The sequence below is a fragment of the Stegodyphus dumicola genome, chromosome X1, assembly GCF_044657685.1.
Source record: "Stegodyphus dumicola isolate Sdum_Otavi_A_Nest chromosome X1, ASM4465768v1".
In the NCBI taxonomy this organism is placed as follows: domain Eukaryota; kingdom Metazoa; phylum Arthropoda; class Arachnida; order Araneae; family Eresidae; genus Stegodyphus; species Stegodyphus dumicola.
In genome coordinates, this window is record NC_140780.1 from 254,133,172 (window position 1) to 254,148,383 (window position 15,212).

Genomic DNA, 15,212 nt, shown 5'->3' on the forward strand with positions numbered 1-15,212 from the left:
TATTTACAATAAATTGCTTTAAAACAGTTTTTAATATATGACCATATCCAGTCGATTTTAAGTTCAAACAACTATTCTTTGGAATTTGTAAAATATAACTTGTGAATTGAAGTCGTGTATAGATGAAGATATTCCTTCCCTTAGGAAGATAGCCCTCGCGGGCTTTACCGCATTTAATTAAGCTAATATATTCACATTTTGTGTTGAAGAGTTAAGGCAGGCAGAGAAAAGAGACAGTTCAATGAGACTCTTAATTCTACTAATTCGTTGAATAATTGATTAAGTACTACGCTTCTGAGTCTCAGTGAATTAGTCGGAACGAAACTTGCTTTAGCTACCAAATTAATGGACCAAATATGGAGTTTCAAATTACTTTTCCCTTGACAAGTTCTATTATGGAGCTCCAAACAAGGAGGTTAATGCTTGCAATTTTACTTTCTTAATTTTTAATTTTAAAGTTTTGCATTTAAGATCAGTATAAGTCTTAGTATCTTATATTTTTACTTTGGTATTCTCATGTATTACAAAACTTGGTGAAATTAATGTCTTCTTACTGATGAGTTGGATACATACCTAACTTGATTTAAATTTAGCAACACTTCGCGCTAATTTTTACTTTTAGTACAATCGTACTTCCATCTTGCCTCGTTGACTGCTTCTTATAAATTAAAATGATTTGTATATAAATGTGAATACATAAAAATTGTATATGTAAAATATAGTGTGTATACATCGACAATGAAGCATGGTTTTACTGATTGCCATTATAAAACTGATAATTTTATTAATGCACTTATTAATTTTGTCTCATATATTCATCATATTCTTATTTTTCTATAAAATAAACGAATTACATAAATAATTGATTTTGAAAATTTTGACTAAAATATAGTAATTTTAATATTTTGACTGTGTTTCAGGAATGTTTCTAATGTATTTTGCAAACTTTGCTTCCGGAGACAGCGTAAGTATTTAATTTCTTTTTAAGCATGCATTAATATTCATATTGAAATTGTATTGCAGTATGAAAACAACAAATGTACAACGTAGTTTAAATTTTTAGCTGCAGCGTTCTATATTTCGATTTTTGGATTGACTGGGCCAATTCATTTCGAACTTAGTCATCCCAGTTTGTATAAACCTTGCAAAGTATGCCTGAACATCAAAAAGGTTTCAGTTATTAAATTAAAATTTCTTTGTGTTCTTTTCTCTGCAGCCTTTCAACATCAACACTTTTATGAATTTTTAGATAAAACCTTTTTCTTAGCCTTTCGACATACTAAATAGAAAAATACTCTTAAAATTTGGAAAGTTATTTTTAAGCCTTTCTTTAAATATATGTTTTTCTGTGAAAAATAATTTATCTTTTCTTCACCGTCTCTGCTTTCGAAACCTAGACATCTCTCTTCATTGGTGAAAAATATGCGTGAATAAGTAAAATGGAACTTGTTTTTCCCCGTCTCCTCGAATGAAACTTTAAAATTCCTTTAAAATGCAATTCGGTGATATAAAAATTTGAGCACTATACATACTGATATCTAGATATAGCCAATCTAGCAACATTTATTGTAAAAGTTAATCTTTCTTTCTGAGTATGGCGTAGAAAGCGCACAACAATTCACTATGATACATTAAATTTCAAAGACTGGAAGTTATATTTCTTTCGTAGTTGTTGTTGGAGAGAGATGTTGAAACATAATATAGAAATAATTGAAGTAGCTCTCGTAGGTTCTAGTATCGTGTGGACTAACGCAGGAATATGTAAGATTTAAAAGGGGGAGAATGTAAATCAAAATACTAATTTTAATTTGCAATAATTCCTGAACTCTTCATTTTAATATGGTTATTTCTGTTTTCTAATCTAAAAATAGTAATTGCTTAAAATTAAGCTCTCTAACTTGCGTCAGTTCAAAACTAGTAGTCACCACGTGACTTTTACATAACGCTGGTGGTGTAGATGGTTTTACAAACTGAAACTCAGCCAGCCAGTAATACTAGTTTTAGAGCTTTGTTAATTAGCCAGTTAAATGCTATGGAGAGTTCGTCTTGAATACATCGCATTTGCTTTCTGCTTCTCCTGTTTGGTGAACTTACCAAAACCTGCTCTCTTCAAAAATCTAAAAAAGTTCTTAACAGGCCTTTTCAACTGAAATAAAAAACGAATATTGAAATCCGGGTACCACTGCAACTTATTCTTTCTGCAACTACAGCATATCATCATAACTTCAAATTTCTTCATTTTTAAGGATTAATATTGACGTCGTAATCGACGTTTCGTATTATTACCACTCACACACACACACATATATATATATATATATATATATATATATATATATATATACAGAGAGAGAGAGAGAGAGAGATGGTGATACATGTGCTACCTATATAACACTGCTGACACAAAAACATAATACAGCAGTTAAAGACACAGTGAATTTTTTTATCTATTGGTATTCATATCAAAGCTTTTCATAACCTGTGATAGTAAAACGGCAATTTGCTCCTCTGTCGAGCAATAAAGCAACTTCAACATTTTGAATCTATCTCGCTGGCATAATTCTTCTCTTTTTTACTTCTTTGACTGCTGGAGAACTATGTAGATCTGTAACACCAAACTTTTAAGGTAGGCGGTCGCTTTCCGCTTGCCGTTAGCTATTTTGTAACCCTGCAGCAAACTTTAGGGATTTTATTAAATGTGTTTAGTATCTACAGAAGTTATTATAGGAAATAAAGGTCATGTTTCAAGTGTAAATGTACTCAAACATAAATATAAATTTATACACGCACCCACGCGTAGTTGCATATATATGTATTTATGTGTGCAGTTCTCTAAACACACCATCTTTGTGCAACACGTTTTCTCTTTACCATCTTTGAAATTTTTCGTTGTTTCAAATTAAAACATTTTTGGTATTACTTATTCTTTGTGATAATTTGCATACTCACGTGCAGGAATTAATATACCTTCGTATAAGTAAACGAATTGAGAATTCAGAAAAACGTTTATGAAATAATCGTTTCGTAACTTATTTTAGAAGTTTCTGCCGATTTGTATCTCAGTCAGATTCTTTAACTTCGTATTAAATGATAGTATTGTCATCTAAAAGAATAAAGCTAAATTAGGATATAGAAATCACGTATGAATAAATATGCCAAAATAAGAAATGGGATACTCGCTGAAGGCTGGAAGTACAGATTGCGTCATAACTTGAAAAATATTTGTAATAGAGCGAAATGCTAGAAAACTGTTTATATTTAGTAACGAAACTCAGTCTGATGCAGTGGTGTGTATGGAGTGACAGTAAACTCTGGGAAAGCTGTGGTAAGAGGAAAAACTCAGTGATTTGATGCACTCTTTGTTGTTTTCGTCAATTTGCTATTATGAGATTCAAAGATATTTTACGTTCATAAAGTAATCAGGCCTTCCTGCGTATTTTTTTGTCAGTGCCTTGGTACTACTAGTATGCCTAGATATTCTCTGGTGTGCAGAAAATGATTCCATTTGTAATGTTTGCACGGAATTGTATTGATTGAGGAAGAGATTAAAATATAATTTGTGATCCATTGTAAAGAAACTATTTATTATTATTATTATTATTAGAAGATGAAGAGGTAGCAGTAGCAGTATTAGTATACGTGTGTTCAAAAAACGTTTATTAAGAAACGCATTTGCTCTTTTCTCAAAAGTGTTTCAAAATGCGCAAATTGGTAATCGTCTTTTTCGCATATATGCTATTTAAAGGAAAGAATAATTTAAGGGTTTCGTATTTACTAATAAATACCCGTATCTATTTAAATACTCGAATAAAATTGCTGAGTTTATGCTATTGAAGATTTTTTTTCCTTGACTATTGTTCGTATGTACTTGAAAATTAGAGGGCTATTATCAGATTTAAAACCTTTTTTATTCATTTCAGAGTAATGGATGATTTGCAATCATCTACAAACTCTGAAGTGGATGAGAGCATATGAGTTGCTTCTTTGTGCCCAAAAATATAGAACATATCTAAAATTTAATGCATACTTGACAATAAACCTCCAGTTTTCCAAGCAAAAATTCAAATGTTAATTCTGGTTCTTCAATCCGAAATTTGTGTTAGGGAATTCACCAGCCATACAAAGAAGTGGGGAACAGTCTTAAAATACTTTCGAAGTGTTCTTGATAGCAGATCAGTTTTAAGAAAACTGCGGTATTCTGAAAATTAAGCAAATACTCCAGAAACTCCCAACTTTCTTACCTGCACTCGCATTTGAAATACAGAAAATCCACACAAAATTTCCATCTATTTAGTATTTATATTACTGGAAATGCCAAATACAGCTTAAGAAACTAAAGGTATTTTACAGAATAGCAGAAATCACAAAAGAGCGTATAATTCATCACCTTATTCAATGAGTGATCATTTCTATGTACGGAAACTAATCACACGAACTTCCAATAAATCTTAGACAATTTTTATTCAATTTTTATTAGGTAAAGGAAGCATTTGAGATAAAACTGAAGTAATAATTTTGCTTTATATTTCAAACCGCTTTGCAATAATGGTTATACTGTACGATATCGTCTTATGAATATGTTAAAGGAAGATCTGTTTGCTTTCTGAATGTAAACTATCACTCTAGAAGATGTACTAAACATGTGTCATGCATTTCTAAGACCCCAAATTCTTAGACCCAAATTTAAATTTAATTTTTAATTCTAAAATTTCTAAGACCCAAATTAAAAGGCAAGGGAAGCAAATTATTAAAAGGAATGTACCTACTCTACAATAGTACACTAGCTATTGTGCTTCAAACGCTTAGTCAGTATGATTTTTAATTTCATTATTATTAAATACATTTCCTAACCTTTCTTTTCTACGACTTTCTGAATCTGATAGGGCCTGTCTTTATACTTATATATAGTACAATTCAATGCAACTTGCATTTGAAAGTAAATAATAAAGAAACTTTATACATCGTGTGATCTATTTTCGTTCTTTTGCTCTGACTAAGCAATTTAATATGTATTAAATTTAAATTATTTTGAGTAACTTGTAATCAAAAATTCATATTTAATTCATATTTTCAGTTGGAGAGAGCTAAACTCTACATGGAAGCATGTGCCAAGCAAGAACTTTTTGCTTCTGTGCCACCACTGAATTTTACATGTGAAAACAAGATAGCTGGGGGTTATTATGCTGATATAGACACTGGCTGTCATATTTTCCATTTATGTGCTCCGAGCAATCTTCAAACTCTGACTGATCACCCATTCTGTTGCCATCCTGAATTAGTGTTTGATCAGAGGTTCCTTGTCTGTGATAGACCAGAAAACGTAGACTGCCCAGTTTCACATCGATATTATAGCGACCAGTTTGATGGTCCTGTCAAAGTACAGCAACGTGAAAACGAGGAATTGCAAGCTAGAAATAAAGCCAGGCAATCACGAGGAAGTGATGATGATGGTGATACATCGGAATCGGAAGAAATACGTGACGATGACAAATCTTCCTCGCACTTGTCCAGTCATGAAATTTCTGAAACAAGCGATCAGTTTGTAGAGAATCCTGGTAAAGCTATCACACTGCCACCTGCATTTCGACAGCGCTGATGATTCTGCTTGTGTAATTTATTTCTTTTCCTTCTCTAGTATGCAAGTGATGAAATGATTTGATGAATGCCTTCAGACTTAAGAATTTATGATTTTAGATAATATCGAAGAAAAGATTGCAAATGTTGGTGATTTTTGTACTTGATACATCTCGAACAGAAGTGATTTGTGAAATAAGTCATAAACTGAAACTGACATTTTCTGCATCAGTAAGTCTTAATTTTTGGATGCAAACTTAACTGTACAGAGACATGCATAGACGAACTGAGGAGAGCTTCTGAGAAATGTGCGGTGCAAATATATGTCGAGTTATATATGTAATACTAATTTAAATATGACAAAAACTAAAAACATTCTGGTGCCAAATATATATATTATGATATAAATTATAGTGATTGTTTGAAGCTGAGTGTAATGTTACTATCAAAAAAAAAAAAAAAAAAAAAAAAAGGAATTCTTTCAATATTAGTGTATTTTTATGCTATTTTTCAAAATTTTCTAAATAACCAAAATATTTTCTCGTTAGAGATTTAGATTCCACTTTATGAATAAAGCTGTTTTAAGCATAATTTTAAACCATATATTAGCAGAAAATAAAAATAATGTTTAATGTTCAAAATATTAAAACTATTTTTTTCCTTTTATGACTTCTATTTGAATTTATTTTTCATGTAGTAGAACGTAGTTTTGGTTAACTTATTCAGGCTACTAAACGCTCTTCATGTTATCGGACAGAAACAAAAAGAACAGCGATAAATTATTTATGTATATTGCCTTCCAAAAGATTAATGCGCATCAGTAAATTTGACGAAATGCAAACTGGTATACTTTTGATTGCCTCTAAATTTCTCAAGAAGTGAATCATTGGAGTTACGTATTCACGAATATATTAATAAAAACCGAAGAAAATATATTTAGCTGTATTTTAATCATTTAAGTGTTTATTTTATACTGTACATTGGGAAAATGTTTTGTCCGTTACACTAATGAAGCAAACAAACCTTAGTATGGCATGTGACGTCTCTATTTAGATACAAACTTTGCACTGTCGTTTTGTTCGTTGATCCAGTGCAGCAAATTATATTAATTTCCAGAGCAGTTTTCAGTTTTTTGAAAGGAATTAAAGAGTCATTGAAAGGAATTAAAGAGCCAAGGCAAGGACATCGCAAAGAGTTTCAAACGGATTTGAATTCCGGAGAATACGTTGTATACTGCATTGTTCACTCTCAGCGTGCTTTCATCTGCCAGTCACCATGCTTTGTACATATAAGGATTATCGACCGTAAAACAAAAATCTGAACCTACTGATGTAGAGCAGAGTTTTACAAAGATTTCAAAGACTTGATCCCAATAATCTTCCCTTATCACTATAACTCTTATGAGATGGGAGAGTTATCGTAAAGAAAATAAGCGCCGCACCGTCACATTGCTACGGACAAAACCGTAGTATTCAATCAACATCATTGTTGGGTTAGTTGCACTTTCCTTTCCATCTCCAAGCCATTAATCATTTAATGTCTAAGGCACTGATGCGCGAAGTGGACATTTGACTTTTGTGCTTTTGTCCAAGTCATAGTTTAACGGCACTACTTTAATCATGCATCTCTGATCCTAGCACTAAAAAAGAGCACAGCTTTTTGGTGCCCGGCCATGCAGTCCTTTGTTATTTATCCTTCAGTTTTCTATGCTGGCAGATATCGACTTTCCCTTCTGAAGTGGTAGCCATTGTTCAGAGAGTTGATGCAGCTACTCGGCGATTACGTTTTGAAAGTAAAGCAAAGTACTGATCATTAGAGGGGCTTTTGATCCTAGAACGACTTTCTCTAGATAATTGTGTCTTATATAAGCGACAGTATAATACACAGAAATGAAACAGGGGCGTTTTCGATGGACTCTGCTTTACTTCAAACCTTATAGCGCTAAGAAGATCTTAATATATTTTTCTGCTATAATAAAGTTAATCTAATCCGCATCAACGTTAACACTGTCAGACAGTTTTCCTTGGTACATTGAAACACTTAGGCTCACGTTTGGTCATAACATTTGAAAATTTGCATTGATTCCCGACGATAGTGCATGTTTCTTACAGTAAATTCCATGGCGTCAAGTCTCACTATTTGAGAATTTACTTTGCGTTCTTAATTTCTAAGAGGCAATATATACTCGCTGCGATCAATATGTTAAAGCCCAAAGTATACTCTGAGAAAATTAAGGCTTACGCCCTTTATTTATCTGCTTCAGCTGTATACCAGATTTGAATGAGAATCCTCCTAGAAAGAAATGCAGAGTTCTTGCAGCTCTTTTTATTTACTATTAGTAGTCTCTCAAGTTAGCTTTCCTTATATTTTGCATTCAAGTAGTAACAAATTGCTTTAAGTTTTTTTTTTTTTTTTTTTTTTGAGTTGAATATTTATTTTGTCTATTATACAATAATACATATGATAATTTATTATATTTACTTTTTTAACTTTTAAAATTATCTTTGAACAAGTTCTACTAATACTGCTTTAAATATTATTTTAATTCGCCTAACTTTGTGAAAAAATAAGTAAATAAGTTAGGTCTCGAATTTTGTTATTGTTTCATATATTGTTTTTTCTTTGTTCTACTTAGTACTATAATTTTAACCTAAATTTGAGGTTCCTGTTGTGTGGACTACATTGCTTGCTAACTCACGTGTAAGTTTTTATGATTTCATTATTAGGACCTTGTAAGGATTATGCTAATTTTATTAACAGTTAAATTTTGAGTTAAACTTCCTTTCCTATCGATTCTTAATTTTAATTTACCACTTCCGGCCAGAACGTTTTTTTAGAATCACGTCTGAATGCTAATAAGGAAGAGCGGTATTTAACTGCGAAGTTCTGTCTTAGTGAGAGAGATACCAGATATTCTGGCTGCACGCGTCCGCCGTTTTAGGCTACTCTCTCGTAAGCTATTATTACGCTCGGCTTTACTTTATGCCCTTGATAGCTTCGAAATCAATTAGCGTTAAGGGGCCAACTCTGTTAGAATGTTGATAGCTTCGGCTATATCTCTTTTTAGTTAAGGTTAGTTTAATTCTTAGTCTCTTAAGTTGAAGCCCAAGTGTCGGCTTTATTGCACAACTCCAAGACGTAGTTCTGTTAAATATTGATTGAAATAATAAAGGCAACAAGATAGGAGGGTTATTTTACCCTTCTATCTTGTTGTTTCCTGTCACACGAACTGAAGCAATTATTCGCTTATCAGTCTTCACTTTCAACGGTAACTTAGAATTACACAGTGGAGAATCCTACAACCTTTATCAGAGAGAGGAGGACTTACGAAGACCTTGAAATTTGAGATTTTGATGAGCACGTTCGTACTGACGAATCAGGCAACAGATCTGATCACTTTAGAATGCTTGGAACGTAGTGTCTAGTTATAAGTATCTGAATATACATCAGGAGAATAGAACTTGCATTAAAAATGCATCAGAAAAAAGAAAATAAAAATCGGAAAGCTTTAATATTTTATATTACGCCCAAAGGGACGTTTTTAACGTTTTGTGCGTTACCTTACTTATTACATATCATGTTCTTCGCACTTAAACCATAAAATTCAATTCAACAGCAATATCACAAATATTTAAAAGATCATATCTTTAGAATTTCCGACACATAGTCACGCACGCTGGAGATAATTCCCCCCCCCACCGTACAGTGTTGTCATTTCCATTGATTTTTCCTCCGTACAATGTTGAAATCGTTGAGTTTGTTAATCAAACATTCTTTAATGTTTGACAAAATATGAAATAGATAATAAAACAAATTCAAAATTCCAAATTTGGGCTTCCAGATGCCCATGTTCGAATGGAGGACTACGTTATTCAAAATTTGATGTCTCTAGGTACCGTTGTTTTCCACAGTGCGAGAAACATACATACATTCATGCAGATTCTTCATTACTTTATTTCTTTAAGTATAATGCAGGGCTCTAATGTTTGGTGGCAACAATTTGAAAAGTGAACCGAGATTTATAGTGAACAGACGAAATGCTAAAACGAAATAAGTAGCCCTTCTGGGCATATTGCCTGTTTGGGCTAAAAAGTAAATCAGAAATAAAAGAAGTATCAAAAACTAAAATTTTGGATGTAAGCTATTTATCATCATTCTTAGATTCTAGATGCGCACCAAAGTGATCCAAATCAAGTATTTTTCTTTTTTAACAATTAGTTGAAATGGTAGGAGTAAGTTCGTAGATAATTTGGCTTTGAGAAATTATCTTAATGGTAGGTATTTATTTGAAGAAGGAAACATGAGATGTCAACTCCAGACTCGCCTGGATTTGAACTCCGAATCTTCCAACAGTCGGCTCAGTGTGCTACCAGTTACACCAAGAGAGCAAGCAAAACTTCCTTATATTTTCCTCCACTTGAAGGGCGACTGAGGAGAGGGGAACAAGATCCAATTGGCCAAACTCAGATGATGACGAATTATTGTCCACCACATTTTTAGTCGACATGACTGAGTTTTTAGACTTCATTTCAAGAGTAGGTGAAAGGAAAAGTCAAGAACCACGGATCTTCCGATTGCCAAGCGGATGTTATTTACCATTTACACCACGAAAACACGTACAACAGAAAACGAACTCCAGTTGCTAAATTCTGGTTGTGACGTCCACCGTATTTTAGTCGGGCGCCATTGTGGAGATATATAGATTTTTTTGAAGCCAGGAAAACGTGACAAACCAGTTAATACCCTCGTCAGGATTCGAGCTCCGTATCTTCTGAATGCCAACCGCACATTCTACCATTTATACCATGAAAGCGCGCCGTGGGGAAGTATAAATGCCGTGGGGAAGTATCTTTACAACGCCGTGGGGAAGTATAAATTCTACATACAGTAAGAGTTTATCAGTTCAGGCTTGCATTTGCTTTTAACAGAGCTTTTAAGCTCGAATTTGCATTCTAGCTGTTATTCTGTCTGCTAATAGAATTTTAATGAGCACACAAAAGACAGCAAATTAACATAGACCAATATTAGTATGACATGTCTTATTATATATTAGTATTACACAGTTATTGTTCATTCAAGCATTAATATTTGTGCTGGAACATGTATAAAACAGAAGTAATATACTTTTAGCACGCAAGTTTTTTTTTTTTAGGTTTCCGTGGTCTTTCTTTATACTAAATTTCTCGGAAATTGTTGCCCCATTTTAGTTTTCATTCCGGCTAATGGAATTTTATTTCTTACTTGATACCTAATATCTCAAACCAGAATCATTTTTCTTGCATTTGTTGCATGATATCACTTCCAAAGTCGTCTCTGTTCTCAATTTGAACTTTTTGTTTTTTATTTGACCTAAAATCTACTCAATTTTGTCCTTTGATATAAAGCTTCGTATATCATTTTAATCTAAGAATATTTTCTAATAGAAATTGAATAATTTTCAAGTAAACTTAATTAATTAAAAATATTGTGTAATTATTCAGTTTCTTGTGTTTTTTGAATGTTTAACAATATCATTTTATGTTGAGGTGACTGACATAGATAATTATAGTCCATTTAACAAGTAAGATTAATTTTAAAAAACTTTATAAATATTGAGAGATTAATCAAAATGTATCTATAAAGTGATTTTAACTAATAGAATTGGAAGACAAGGGAGGTCAATAAAATAAGTTCAATTTCCCATGCACAAAGTTGTTATGAACATGATAGTTTTTTTTTTTTTTTTTTTTTTTTTTTTTTTTTTTTTTTGTTGTTGCAAATCCTTAAAAATTTTATCGTAAAATATGATCTATATTTTACGATAAAATTTTTAAGGATGATTTAATTTTTTCAAAGATGATTTAATTTTTTTTATTATTGTTGTTTCTTTGAGAAAGATAAATCTGTTGTTGCATTATAAAAATATATATTTTGTATTTGATCATAAAATGTTTTTCAAAAAACTTTAATAGTTTGAAACAATAATTAATATTAATATAAAAGGAAGAAACACAGCAAGCTAAAGATTCCGATGAAAAGAGTATGCTGGTTCATTGACCTTTTTGTACGAAGATGAAATAAATAAATACCTATTAGACAACAATACCTGGTAAGGGTGAAAGTACTAAGAATGAAAGTTCCATCCCTCCCATAGAGAAATGCAGCCCATGCATTAAACCTCCGCACAAGTTCTTATACTTGGAAGATCTTTACAACGCTACCTGTTTTGCAGCTTGTTTATTTGAGGGCGGGGCGATTCCACACCCACTGGTAATACCGATGTCGACTACATTCCACACCTCACATACCATACTCCAACGCTAAGTGCTTCCATTTCCTTATTGTTAATCCTGCATACTGTTCTTCAACACTGAAACATCTTCCCCCGCCTTCCCCACTCTTTCTCAGGTTTTTCCTGTTTACCAAAGTAAGAAACTTTCCATTTTAAGAATAGAAAAATCTCATCAGTACATCCAAGATGGATACTACGATTTTTTTTTATTCACTTTGAATCATCAGAGGTGAGTCACTTGATAGAAGGCCCAATATGCAAGAAACCCACGTGATATAACTAATTATCATTTTCAGAATAATCAAATAGAGTTTTAAATACTTAGGGTCACTTCTTTTTAAGGAAACGAAAAACGTTTTTTAAAAAAAATTTATCAGCTGCAACTTGTAAAGCCAGTTCTTCCTATATAGCAGGGTTTCTTAAACTGTGGGTCGCGGGACCTGCAGCAGGGGTCGCCAAAAATTTTAGCAGATTTGATATTTCTTTAACTTATTATACTAATTTTACATTTATCAAACATTTTTACACAATATATCTGAAAATAGATAAAGACAAAACAATACAGACAAAGAAAAAAAAACGAAGACGTTTCGACGCATTTCTTTTATAATAAAAACTTTTAATTTTCCTTGCTTTGCACGTGACGCTGTCATTTCGTCTGTTACTTATTTAAAATTTTCACATTGTTCTATGACTTAAAATTAGAAATTAAAGTTAATGACCTAAAACTGCAATAGTATATTACAGTACAAGTGAAAATATTAACAGTTTCACTCACGCGTGTGTCGGATTTGCACAATACTTGTGGGGTCCCACGAAATTTTTGTAAATATTATGGGGTCCTGGGGGATCGCGAAAAATTCTCAGTGACTGAAAAAAGTTTAAGAAACCCTGCTATATAGAAAAAAACTTTTAAAAAATCAAAAACGAATTTAGAAAATGATGAGATTTTTTAAATATTTAGTACACAGTAAAGTTTGTCACTTTAAACCTTTCCCAAAAATGCTTTGCAGAATTTTGAAAAGTTTTAATGAGGAAATGACAGCCTTATGTTGTATGTTTCTCAAGCTGAATTTCGCAAAATACTTTTGCAAGTAGAGTTTGATGGAATTAAAAGGAATTCTTAATTGCATAGTGTTCTTTAATGTTTATCATATTGAAATCTAAAAATAAAATATTTTTGTGACCTTGATGTTCATAAATTGAGCTCTCAAGTTGCAGAAAACAAATATTTTCCCACTTCAGTATACGCATATTCTGAATATTTCATATCCAGTTGTGGTTTTTAAATGCCAATTATATGGTTGGGTGTAACCCATTGTTCAGAAGTTTAAGTAAGCGAAGAATAATTACTCTTGTTTTCAAGAAAAACTTAAAGCAAACGCTATTCCGTCAAGGTTATTAGTTGCGCATTTAGTTTTAATATTTTATTGCTTTCATCTTTTATTCGCTGTGTATTCTTAATAAAATGATATCTAAATTTCGTATTAATTGTGTAGATGAAAATTAAATTTTGCGTGGCAAAGAAATTTTTTCCCTGCGTTAATATTAATTCTAATTTAACTGTTGATTTTTTGTGTGTGTGTGCATCGCAGGAAATGCAACATGTAAATAATTCGATGTTACAATAATGATAATTTTTGAAGATTTGTTATTTACATGAAATGTTGCAATGTTCTGAACTAATTTATGGCTATTATATTGCCAATATTTCAATGTTCTTATATATATAATCTGAAAACAAAAGTTGTCACATAGCATGTATTGGAATTAAACCATCGAGTTAAACCTGAGAAACGAATCCTGAAAAATTACATTGGCATCTAAAACTACTGCCCACATCCATCCAGATATATATGAAAAGTATTTTCAACAAAGAATATGGTTGGAGACAAAAGAAACAAAAATTATATCGAAGATTTTTGTTAAAAATGTTTTCCGGTTCAGTGCAAAATATATTAAAGACTGAGACATTATGAGTATCCAAGAGAAATCTGGTATGGAGAGTTCCCAAACTTAGATAAAATAACCTTATCTGTGTATTGAAATAATCATTTTCTTCCAACTTAACGTTTCCCCTTGCTGTGATACGTCCTGTATATGATAAATGCAATGAAAACGAAACACTGAAAGTCTGTTTGCAAAGCAATACCCTGAATTAGACCAGAAGTTTGCGGTTTACATGGAAACTTGATTTTGAAATATTAAATAATTTAAATAAATACTTTCAAAATATTGAATAATCTTAAGGCTCTAGTGCAGGAAGAATTTTGAACTATTTATACGCGGAACTAAACAGGTATGAGATTTTGAACCTATGTTCTGCTTCTTGAATTCCGTATGAAACAATATTTTTATTTTGCGCATTATAATATGTAACATTATTACAGCATTACAGCCTATAGCTACTTTTATTTATTATTTACGTTTATTCTTTATGCATTTTTATTTTTATATTTATTTATTTATTTTGTGGAAAAATAAAATGGTAAAGCAATCGGGAAAGAACACAGATCATTTTAATATACACTTCGTTCTGAATGTAAAGATTTTTCAATCAATGAATTAGAATTGAGGAGATAATTTGTGCAAATTAGAATTCGAAAATTCTCATGAAGCTTTCCTTGCAAAAGTTGGTTAAATACATATATCTGTATCGTCGACTTCATCTCGGGGGGGGGGGGGAAGGGCAAAAATCTGAGTAAGAGCAAACTGAAGAATTGTAGCGGAGTATTTAACTCTTTCTCTGCAATTTTCAATAAATTTTCTAAAATCAGAAGATTAAAGATCTTTATAGTGAAAACTGAGATGCCAGGGAAATTCGAGGAAAGGAGCATTTAATGTTTATAAAACATCTTCTCTTTGAAGTTAGTTTTCTTCTGCGGTAGAAGTGCAACATTATAGACCTTATTCCCACGCATGAACAAAATTTGTAAATCATTCGCTTAGAATTTCAAAGTTAGCATCATATTTCAGAGGAATTTTCAAATCCTTAAGACACATTATTTTTTCCCCTTTGGTTTTAGTTTTGGAGCTAAGTCTTCAAAAGGAATTTTTCTTCAACTTCGGCAGTAGAAAATTCCTTTACAGAAGATTTTATTTTATAATAAAATAAATGCTGAATTACTCTTAATTCGGCTACATAATCTTCATCCGCTATCATCCCGTAAATTTTGTAACTATTGAAATGGCGTTCATTTCCCGAGTTGTTCCTAAGCAATTTTATTATAATATATTCGCTTTGCGGGAAGAAGTAGCTGCTTTAGTTATCGCGATGATCACAGCTGAAAGAAACTGTATAATTATAGAGTTTAACCTTCTTTAGTAGCCTAACTCCTAACAGACATAAAGCGAATCATCGCTTAGT

General features: G+C 31.9%; 1 protein-coding gene and 1 long non-coding RNA gene across 5 annotated transcripts in view; both read left to right on the top strand.

Moving 5' to 3' along the window:
- The window catches only part of LOC118188686 (uncharacterized), a 65,533-nt gene extending 54,484 nt beyond the window's left edge, over window positions 1-11,049 (top strand). For all 3 annotated transcript variants that reach the window (XM_085807522.1, XM_035359183.2, XM_085807521.1), the window contains 2 exons: window positions 921-964; window positions 5,075-11,049. In XM_085807522.1, the coding sequence (XP_085663648.1) occupies window positions 923-964; window positions 5,075-5,596 (564 nt within the window). In that variant the 5' untranslated portion in view covers window positions 921-922 and the 3' untranslated portion in view covers window positions 5,597-11,049. The remainder of the gene's footprint in view (window positions 1-920; window positions 965-5,074) is intronic.
- A 2,687-nt stretch (window positions 11,050-13,736) lies between these two features.
- Window positions 13,737-15,212, top strand: part of LOC118188691 (uncharacterized) — a 120,709-nt gene continuing 119,233 nt past the window's right edge. The window contains exon 1 of one of the 2 annotated variants that reach the window (XR_004758152.2): window positions 13,737-14,144. This is a non-coding gene — a long non-coding RNA (uncharacterized LOC118188691). The remainder of the gene's footprint in view (window positions 14,145-15,212) is intronic. The other variant, XR_004758151.2, reaches the window with a different exon arrangement.